The following is a 10731-nucleotide window of genomic DNA, read 5'->3' on the forward strand; positions in this document are numbered from 1 at the left end:
AGTAGAAGCGACGACTCTTAGGTTTGGTTTAGTTCTTGCACAAAAGGCAGAATGCAACCGTCTTTTTATTAACTATGATAATATGGAAGTTATTGACACAAAATGGAGGACAATCTGCGAGAGTTGCGGCGGCAGTCTTTGATGATTACTACTTCATGGCATGTGATTTTTCTTTGACTAGATTCGAACATTGGCTCATAAGGTTGCTGACGAACTTGCTAGGCTAGCGAAATTTTCTGTGACTAGAGATCGGTTTGAAGAGTCTACAGAATATTGTACCTCTTTTTACATAGGTGTAATCATTATTTCCAATTAATAAAGCAGATGTTTTTCTTCAAAAAAAAAGAAAACCGCGCTGCTGTCCACACAATCACACAAACCACCACCATATCCACCTCACCTGGCCCCGCCGTCGCCATGCCCGACTCGGCCTCGCCGCCGCCGCCGCGCCAACGATGCTCCCCTCCCTCGCCGCCACGCCGCTTCCCAACACCTCCACTCACCGGAGCCCCTCATCCTCATCCTCCTCCTCCTCCTCCGTCCAGCTCCTCCGCTCGCTCGCGCGCTCCCGCCGCGCGGACCTCGCCCACCGCGCGCTCCTCCTCTTCCGCTCCCTCCACGCCTCCCCGTCCCCGCCGCCCCCGCACTTCTCCCTCCCGGCGGCGCTCTCCGCCGCCTCCTTCCTCTCCGCGCTCCCCGAGGGCCGCCAGCTCCACGCGCTAGCGGCCAAGCTCGCGCTCGCCCCAGCCCACACCGTCGTCGCCAACTCCCTCCTCCACCTCTACGCTTCCTGCGGCCTCCCCGACGCCGCGCTCGCGCTCTTCCGGCTCATCCCCGCCAAGTCCCTCGTCTCCTGGAACACCGCCATCGACGCGCTCGCCAGCAACGGCGACCACCTCGGCGCGCTCGACCTCTTCCGGGAGATGCAGCGGGACACGACCCTCGCGCCCGACGCCTACACCGTGCAGAGCGTCCTCGGCGCGTGCGCCGGCGCGGGCGCGCTCTCGCTCGGGGTCTACGCGCACGCGCTGCTGCTGCGCGAGCTCGGGGGCCACGGCGACGTGTCCCGCGACGTGCTCATCAACAACTCGCTCGTCGACCTTTACGGCAAGTGCGGAGCCGTCGAGCTCGCGCGGCAGGTGTTCGACCGGATGCCCGAGCGGGACATCACGTCGTGGAACGTGGCGATCCTCACGCTCGCCAACCACGGATGCGTGCGTGAGTCCGTGGAGCTGTTTGATCGGATGACGCGGGTGGAGAATGTTGTGCCGAACGCAATCACGTTCGTCGCTGTTCTTAGCGCGTGCAACCATGGCGGGATGGTGGAGGAAGGCAGAAGATACTTCCAGATGATGGTCAGCGAGTACAGGATCAAGCCGAGGATCGAGCACTACGGGTGCATGGTGGACATATTGGCACGAGCTGGCTTCATCGAAGAGGCCCTGGATGTCGTGTCTGGCATGAACTGCCGGCCTGATGCCATCATCTGGAGGAGCCTTCTAGACGCATGCTCCAGGCAGAACGCCGGGGTAGAGCTTAGCGAGGCCATGGCCAAGCTGGCACTCGATGTTCCGGATGATGCTGTTAGTGGTGTCTACGTCCTGCTCTCGAGGGTCTACGCATTCGCACAGAAGTGGAACGATGTGGGCATGGTCCGGCGGTTGATGAGCGACGAGGGTCTCAAAAAGGAGCCAGGGTTCAGCTCCATTGAAATGGATGGCCTGGTTCATCAGTTTGTCGCAGGCGACACGTCACACCCTCGGTCGGAGGAGATATATGCGAAGCTGGATGAGATCCAGCAGAGGCTTGCGTCCTCTGGATACAAGCCAGACTTATCAGAGGCTCGTATGGTTGCTGGCATGGACCATACCAAGGGCGCCGCCCTCCGCTTGCACAGTGAGCGGCTAGCCATATCGTTTGGTTTACTCAAGGCGACACCCGGTGCACCTATTCGGATCCTGAAGAACCTGAGGGTGTGCAAAGACTGCCATACTATCACCAAGCTCATATCAGAGCTCTATGGTGTTGAGATCATTGTTAGGGACCGGATTCGGTTTCACCATTTCAAGGATGGAGCATGTTCCTGCAAAGACTACTGGTGATACTTGAGCCAAAGAGACTGCGCTGCTGGCGTTTTGTTGAGAGTGCCCTAGCAAAACGTAAAATGCATCTCTGCAGGCGTTCAAGACACGAAATGAAATAGGGGGTATACTGAAGCATGTATCTTCTTCATTGTTGTAGGTTGTCCAGATCGAAATTAGCTGATTGGTCAGATAAACAGGATGTTATTAGATACATGTTCTACTTCTCAGTTTTCAATTTCACTCAAACACTATTAAGGTAGATACTGTAATGACAGTTACATTGAGCTCACGAGAAATACGAGGTCGGCCAGTCTGTTGCTTCTGCACGAATTGAATTTGAGTAATTCTTAAGCCCACTTGTGTTGAGCTGAAGTTCTCACTTCATATATCTCAGACACAGTCGATTTTATCAGAGATGAACCTGCTGGAAACTACAAGGGGGTAAGTAATCCCACCATTTCTTTTTACCTGTTGAAAGATTGAGAATATAATGGTAGCTTTGGCTGATGAAACAGAGTGGCACTCGTCAGTTGTGTCATAAAATGCCGCGCAAGATAAAACATTTGTTGTAAGAATTGCTCTGAGTATGAATTGCGTGAACATGTATTAGATCTGACTTTGGGAAATATTCTCTAAACTGGCATCTGGTTTCTTTTGTAGGACTTCCTGCCTGACAATATTCTTCTAGAGGGGTTCCTATGTGCTATCAAGATGGCAGATTATAGCTCTATATGAACTTACAGGCATATTTTAAATATAAGAACTACATTAATGGTGTGCCTTTTAAAAGTTTATGTTTCTATGCAATATAGTTTGGTAACCTTATCAATTTCACTCAGATGATTTTTCCCCAGATTTCATTCTCTTTCATATCTTGAACTTATAAATATTTTCGTCCTTTTTTCATGTGCAAAAAGTTTAGTGCACTCTTACTCTGCTTAGTTATGGATACTACAGTAAATCTTGATCTAACTCAATGCACCTCAAAGAGAGTACAAAAGGCACCTTCCATCCTTATGATTGTTCTATTATGATAGCACGCGACTCAATTGTTGCCTAAATTGAGCCTCAATTAGTCTTCTCATTTTATAACAGGATGTCAAGAGACATTTCATATTATTTATACGTTCTAGGAGGAAATCTATATTATACACAAAGTAATGGAGGGGGTGACCCCTTCCACTGTATAATTTTCTGACATGAAAATGCTATATGCCATTAATTCAGGAGTATATCTAATAAATGATCTCACAAAATGTGTCAACTTCTATACTGGGTCTAACAGTTCCATCTCACATTTCTCTTTTGAGTTTATTAAGGGCTTTCAGCTATAGCTATACACCTTCTTGAGAATAGTAACCTCATGGTACTATGTTTGATTGCTCACACATCTATATTTTTTGCTTCATAAAATAGTTTCCGTTGAATTTTATTATCAAACAGTATTGGTCTGGCCTTTTGAGCATGTCAGGGATGCCAAATATTGATCCAATTCCCTTTTTCTTGAGTACTATCTCACTCCGAAAATTTACTATTGAAAACAATAGAATTTATTATGTCATACTTATGCATCTACGTACAAGTGCTTCATGTTACTTTGCATTTCCAGGGACCCATCTTACAACTATCTGTCAGAAACAACACCTGGCTCTTAATCAACTCCCATGACTTACATTTTTGTTGGTGTCCTTCCTGCTCTGACATTGTTTTTCGAGACTGCAGCAGAGAGCCCCTTGAATCATAAGTATCTCCTTCTGCCGTGTTAGTTTGCCAAGCAACTACACTATGGGTCTGGTAGATAACTCCCGACAGGCTGATGACTCTTTAAGGTATGCCCTTTTTCATGTATACCTTCTATACAACATGACTGTTGTTTTGGTGTTTCATTGAGGCTATTGATGGCAGTAAATATTTCGTCATTTTTGTTTCATGTTTATATGGAGCCCTAACTGAAGGCGGGTTGTATGGTAAGATAAAACAAAAATATACTATGTGGGCAAACGAAGTATACGCAAAGCATAATTTACACTCATTTCGGAAGTAAATTGAGAATAGTAAAGGCAAAAATTAAAGAAGAAAGGATCCAGCGACATATGTGAAATTATGGTAGCTATTTTGATAGTAAACTATATTGTTCTGGTTTAGAGACAAATGCCAACTTCAGTTCCATGGGATGACTCTTCTCAACAGTCAATCAATGTCAATTATGAGGAGTTTAAAAATCCTTAAACAAGGGTATTAGGAAAGGAAAGGGTTACAGTTGCCTTTTTTTTGTAGTTCGTTGGATGCGTAAACTTGTGCAAGATGGCAGAAAGTCAGAATCTAAAACAACATCTGTAAAATTTAGTACTAGTAAAGAAAAATATTACAGTTGCTCACAGTCGAAGCATGGATTGTGGTGGTTACAGATAAGGATCAGAGCGACATTCCGCTAAGGCCCGCTAAAGCGACATGCTAGAACAAATTTGACTAACCCGTGAAACTTAAGGTAGGACTTAATTATCTGAGTTATGAATACGAAGCGGGCATTAGCTTAAGTTCATGATCTCTGCCTATGTATGCACTAGAACAAGATAGGAAGAGAACCCATTGCTCTACCACTCCCCACAATCTCCGAGTCAAATGATCCTAAAGCTGCCTAATGGGGATTGCTTGAGGCAACCACCAAATAATAAAGCTTGCTGCTCAGAGTTTCAAAGCTTGCCACATGTCAGTCTTCTCCTTCGCACCACATGTCAGTCTTCTCCTTCGCACCGCTTGACCGAATCTCGCGTTAATGGAACTGGTGCGCCGCTTTCTTGTTCCTCCAAATCAAAGCTTGCTGCATTTGCTTCAATGCCTCCTTGCTTGCTGAGAGCTACTTGCTCTATCCTCTTCCCCCATAGAACATTGTACAGGCCACCAACCATCAGCGCGCCACTTATTACACTGTTCATCAGAAGAGAAATTTCAAGAAGATAAAAATTGTTGTAGGTCTTCTGTCTACCGAGCAAACGTTAAGACAATGCACCTTCCAAGGGTGACTGCTTCTCCGATGAGGAGTGACAGAACGATGGTGATAACAAAAGTTAGGGGCACTGTCATGGCCAGGAATACCGGGCCGGACTTGTCAATCACCCAGATCAGCAGGTAACCTGAAAATGCGGAAACAACTACTCCCTGCAACGTAAAGCAATTTCAGGGGTTAGGATTTTAAACACGATCTTCCGATCAATCGATCGATGCTTTTGCTTCTGTTGAGGGGATTCTTGTACTTACACAATAGATGATTGCGACAAGACCTACATCCAGCCTCAGCTTCCATCTTGAAAAATCTCGCTCCATCACAAGAGCCATGAAAAAAGATTGAACGGTCGCAAAGACAATTTGCAGGGTCGTGTTAAGCAGCATGGACGGGTACTCCCCCAGCAAAGGGCCCTAGAAAGCAACATGCAAGCTAAATTTAGCATGAATAAATTAGCTTCTAAACACACACACACACACACACATGACACACACACACACACACGCACGCGCGCACACACACACACCTGAATGTGCGCACAGGGGGAGATGCATACCTGAAACACTGTCCAAAGAGCAAACAGTAGAGTCGCAAGAGACTGCAGGAGAATTCCCAATATCCAGCTCCTTGAGGCATGAATATCAACTCGCCTTGTGTGATGAAAAAGAGGGTGGTGGATGATGGATTTGAGCTCAGGTCCTTGGTATAGCGCTAGTACGGCAACACCAACGGCACAAAGCACTATACCAGAAACTTTCACAATCCCATGAAAGCTCTTTAGTTTCAATGACTCCATTCTACCATAAGTGGCACGACAAATCACTCACTGATCCACGGAATTTTGATCATAAAAGTTCACATTGTATGCAAAACAAGTCGAACTTATTTTTCACTCCCACTATCGTTACTACACCAAGTTCATCAAAGCACTCACATCTACACAGAAGTAGGTTTACACAACTGATGGTTCATTAGCAATCTCAAAAACAATCAACAACAGAAAAAATCAACAACTAATGGTTCATGTTAAACAACTGATTTCACGCGAACATAACCAATAGCAATTGATTAGCACTCCCACTCTAAATAAATATAAATCTCTGTAATTATTTTATTGAAGCAAAGTTAATGAGAGAGAAAATTATCACTCAAAGATGTTACCTCCACCCTTTGTCTAAAGTTTGATAGAAGCTGAGTCCAGTCGTCGAAATTAGGCTTAACTAGGCCCCTACAGTTTTCCGCACGGAAATGGTTAGGCAAGCTTTTGGGCCTGGTTTAGGACCGGCTAGGTTGGGTTTGGTAGTAGGGTCTACGATGATCTTGCTATTGATACAACATGTAGAACTGAATTAATTATTATATTTCTTTCTCTGAACAATTGTGTAGTTTCCTAGAGCAAAAGGAATATTTTTCTTTCCTGTGATCTTAACATGAAGAGTTATAAACATCACAATATAACCATTTCGTTAGGCTGCAGAACATCTCTAAATTACAATCTCAACTATGCATGTCACTGAGTCTCATAATCAGACATTTATGCAAGCTATTATTTTCTCTCTTTTTTGCGGGATATGCAAGCTATTCTTGTGTATATAACATATTCGTGTTACTTATGTATGGATATCCTAAATACAAATTTAGTAACATTAGCTTTATGACATGTTTAAAATTTAATTGTCATGAGCGGAAGAAAAAAAATGGCCTAGCCTTCAAGGAAGTAATGCAATCATCATTAAAAACGCATACCCCAACAGAAGAGCCAAAAAGAAAGTTAACACTGGTTGGAGATTTTGTACTGCAGTAGCGGAAGTTGCTGAAGCATAATTGAGGCCAACAGATGCTATGTTTAGAGAAGCAGACACCCTGGGGATATGAATTAAAAGAAGATTATTAGTAAAAGATTTGCAAGAATAAGATGAGTAACATGTATAAAGAAAACGAAACAGTTAAGATAACTACGAAATACCAAGGGTCAGTTGTAAGCCAAAAAAATGGTACGATTTTACACAATAACTATTTACATAATTCTGAGCTTTGCATAACATTTCTGTCGAAAGTAAATCAGTTAACCTAACTAAATAGCTACTTTCCCACAAAGAGGAAATATTGGAAATATAGATTAAATATGATATAACTGAAATTCTCTGTCAGAAAGGCCGGCTTGCAATTGATGAAGGTGATGGGTATACTACACTGAAACCAACACGACCGAGGTATGATCCTAATGAAAATAAAGTAACTTTTTTTATATCCGAGGGTACACATGGATGCACATAAAAGAACTTCAAACATATAAAGTTTGGATAACCAGCATAATGAAACAATTACGGTATTAGATAGATGTCCAACAACTCCAAGTCACAATTCCTCACATGAATACACCCATTCCAATAAAATACAAAATTATGAAAATAATACATCATTGCAAATCCATTTTTTTATCTAGCAATGCCATTTGATAAACAAGATGATTAAGTATAGACAACACTTCTGCATCGTACTTCCTACCCATATAATGCATGCACAAATAGCTTCAGACAGACTTTGTGTGACAGTTGTGGGGCGGTTTTCCTGCAAAAATAAAATCTCAATTCATGCTTCCTAGATGAAATCCAGATCCAGGCAAAGAAGCAGCCAAAAATCTGCATACCTTTCAGTTGCAAAAGCAATGGGCAGTAACACCATTGTAGCTATTACATGCCTGTAGAAGACAAGAACGTATGTACTTGTACCTTGGTTTAAAGCAACTTTGGTGAGTATCTGCATAACCCCATAGATAAACCTTACGAGAAATGAAACAACATAAGGCGATGTCCTCCCCATTACTCTTGTTTGTTAGAATTTCAAAGATGGTTGCTTAAATACTACTGCTTGTCCATCGGGGCACGTCATCAAACCTTCACTGTCAGGACACCTCATCAAACCTTCGCTGTCATAAGGTTTGGTCAGATATGACTCATAGGTATCCACTTAAGCAAATAATATTTTACTTATGTTTCACTATGTGGAGACCACACTGGTCGCTCGCTTTAATCAAGGTTTGAAAAAGGCAGCAGCAGTTTTTAGGTCTAACCATTTTGTTACAGCATACTTCACAACGGCAAAAATTTACACTCTGCAAGACACAATAATTGAAACAAACTAGGTATTTTATCAGTTCCAAGGTGCTTGTATACTTGTTAAAATGCATGATGCATGCGTCTACACAAATGCATATTGGCATAGATTTGAAGCATCCAACACTTAAACATCAAATGAAAAGGCATGTGCACTAGCTGTATTACTCATTTCAGGGTTGTTCATCTTCCTACAAAAAAGGAGGTGCTTCACTTCCCGGCTGTTGACGTATAAATGTATTGGCTAGTCTCTTTCATCAGATCGATTTTTTTGATTGCATTGGCTAGAGCATGTACTTCTACATGGTATCAGAGTCAAGATATCTTGAGTTCAAAACCCAGCTGGCGCAATTAAATTGCAGCCCACTTTCAGTCCACGTTTAGGCGTGAGGGAGAATGTTGACATATAAATGTATTGCATAGTCTCTTCCATCAGATCGGTCTTTTGGTTGCATTGGCTAGATCATGCACTTCTACACTGGCCAAGGTGTCAAGAATTACATGATTATTTATCGTGTATATTTGACAACATAAAACATGGTAATACTTCAACTATCATTTATCTCGGATAAAAGATTTAAAATAGTGTTTCCTATCCTAATCCTAGGCGGCTAGGGCAAAATTTTCACTCCACACTTCACTGGCGAGCCCGTGGGTTCGCCTCTCCTCTGCCCACCACTCCGTTGGCCGGTTGCGGGAAGGAGAATCTTGGCGCATCCGCTCCGGATATATAGTAGTTTAAATTAGGTTTTTTTTAGTCCTCGCAGGCACGACCCTCGGGCGGATGGTGACGCTTCTTCTTCAAGTTTATTTTCCGGGCTTCGATCCTCCCCGAGTTCGTCTGTTTGGACGTAGTTGATGGAGCTCCGACATAGACTCCTGCCGTCTCCTTGGGGCGGTGAGGTTAAGATTTCTCGTCATGTAGCAAGATTTGATATCAATTGTTTCAGATCTACGCAAGAGTTCAACGAAGGCTATGGCTGGGGCTACATGGTGCTAGTCCTTAGGGGCGCATGCACGAAGACTTCCCGGTTGTCATGGACAAGGTCAAGCTAGCTCGGCAGGGGAACGACGACAGCAGCGCGTCGGCGGTAGTGCTTGTTGGGGGTCTCGGAATTTCAACGTAATTTTTATTATGTTTGAAATGTTTTACTTTTATAACATATTTGATTCTTTCCCGAAAAAAATTAAAATATTGTTTCCGCATATATCAAAGTAACGAGAATCTCGAGGAGTGAATGTTCCCTCGTGTTCCCGGTGCGTGATGACGTGCTCACCATACGATCAGCTAGGCGGCCTAGGCCCTGGCCATGCATAGCATGGATCGGTATGACAACAAGATGATGTGGAATATGCCTCGTGCCGAAAACTAAAGCATATTTATATTTCTACTAAAGAAATAAAAAGGTTTCAATATTTCCAACTTTGTGACTCGGATGCTTTTTGGACATTCTCTACAAAAAATAGTACTCGGTGACTAATGCTCAGTGAGTCAATTCGGACTATATATTTCCGCAGACATTATTCCGTTTGGAAGAGGCCCTTCAGTGACCGCAGTAAACAAATACTACATCTTTATGAAACGGTGGAGGCATACTACGCATGATGTGGAAAAAAGAAAAAAGGGCAGTAGTAAACAAATGCATCTTTATGAAGATTATGTAGAGGGATCAATATCAGAAGTGACGCATGATGTGGAGAAGGAGGAAGGGCAGCAACTATAGACCAAGAGTAAAATGATTGTAGGACAAGTTGTATTAGTGTCTATTGCCTTCTAAACGACACTAAATCCAGAATATTGCCTGCATGTTACCCCTTCGTTACAAAATAATTGAAGTTCTGGCTTTGTTCTAAGTTAAATTTGTTTAAGTTTTACCGAACCTATAGAAGAATACATTAATATCTACAACATCAAATATATACATTCTCAGACAATCGAAATGTAGTGCTAAGAAATATCTACCAGGGTCGAGTTTGCTCGGGGCGCTCTAAGTGCCGTGAGTACATCATGGCATACAAGATTGGTGGTTGTAACCAAAAGGTTACTAATTACTGTAGATCAAGCATGTTAAACCAATCACATTTCAGTGTATGCCTCTATGGCGTGCCTGGTTCATGTGTAATTTTAGCTGTTGTTGCTGTGACACACAGGATGGTGCACTGCAGGGCATTAAACTAACAATTTGATATAGATTTTTTTCGTGAATACGCAAAGCTTGCATGCCATTTCATTGATAGAAAGATTAGACTGAGTACACAGGTACACAACACATGACACGAACGCAAGCAAGTGTGTATATGGTGACCGGAGCAGAGAGACAAGGGATGCTCCGCCCATACAGAGGATACAACACAGCTAAACCTACCAAACCCGAGCCATGGGCGGCGATGCCAAGCCAACGAGAACTCCAACATCGTCTGAGCCAAAACCGGGGACACCGCGAGCGATCAAGATAGTGCCTTCAAGAAGGAATACGACGCCGAGACAACGTCACTATCCGGTCTGAGGAACCCGGACCTAGGGTTT

General features: G+C 43.5%; 2 protein-coding genes across 2 annotated transcripts; one reads left to right on the plus strand and one right to left on the minus strand.

The window, feature by feature from the left end:
• The first annotated feature begins 359 nt into the window (after window positions 1-359).
• On the plus strand, window positions 360-2410 carry CRR28 (Tetratricopeptide repeat (TPR)-like superfamily protein). Its single transcript, XM_048676543.2, has one exon. It carries the CDS (start codon window positions 456-458, stop codon window positions 2100-2102), a length of 1647 nt encoding a protein of 548 aa, XP_048532500.1. The 5' UTR covers window positions 360-455; the 3' UTR covers window positions 2103-2410.
• A 127-nt stretch (window positions 2411-2537) lies between these two features.
• On the minus strand, window positions 2538-9441 carry LOC125511222 (WAT1-related protein At5g64700). Its single transcript, XM_048676544.2, has 7 exons — window positions 7739-9441; window positions 7597-7659; window positions 6835-6951; window positions 5645-5885; window positions 5343-5501; window positions 5095-5243; window positions 2538-5012 (listed from the first exon to the last, which is right to left on the minus strand). The coding sequence occupies exons 1-7, from the start codon at window positions 7909-7911 to the stop codon at window positions 4820-4822; spliced, it is 1095 nt and encodes a 364-aa protein (XP_048532501.1). The 5' UTR covers window positions 7912-9441; the 3' UTR covers window positions 2538-4819.
• Window positions 9442-10731: the final 1290 nt, after the last annotated feature.

The sequence above is a fragment of the Triticum urartu genome, chromosome 5A (genome assembly GCF_056163025.1).
Source record: "Triticum urartu cultivar PI428250 chromosome 5A, HENAU_Tu73, whole genome shotgun sequence".
In the NCBI taxonomy this organism is placed as follows: domain Eukaryota; kingdom Viridiplantae; phylum Streptophyta; class Magnoliopsida; order Poales; family Poaceae; genus Triticum; species Triticum urartu.

Bases quoted from the DNA above. Each gene is read 5' to 3' on its own strand.
- CRR28 (XM_048676543.2), top strand. From the start codon at position 456: ATGCTCCCCTCCCTCGCCGCCACGCCGCTTCCCAACACCTCCACTCAC.
- LOC125511222 (XM_048676544.2), bottom strand. From the start codon at position 7,911: ATGGGGAGGACATCGCCTTATGTTGTTTCATTTCTCGTAAGGTTTATC. The intron at 5,244-5,342 runs GTAAGTACAAGA...TTTACGTTGCAG, and splicing joins TTGTCGCAATCATCTATTGT to GGAGTAGTTGTTTCCGCATT. The intron at 5,013-5,094 runs GTGCATTGTCTT...TCTGATGAACAG, and splicing joins GAAGCAGTCACCCTTGGAAG to TGTAATAAGTGGCGCGCTGA.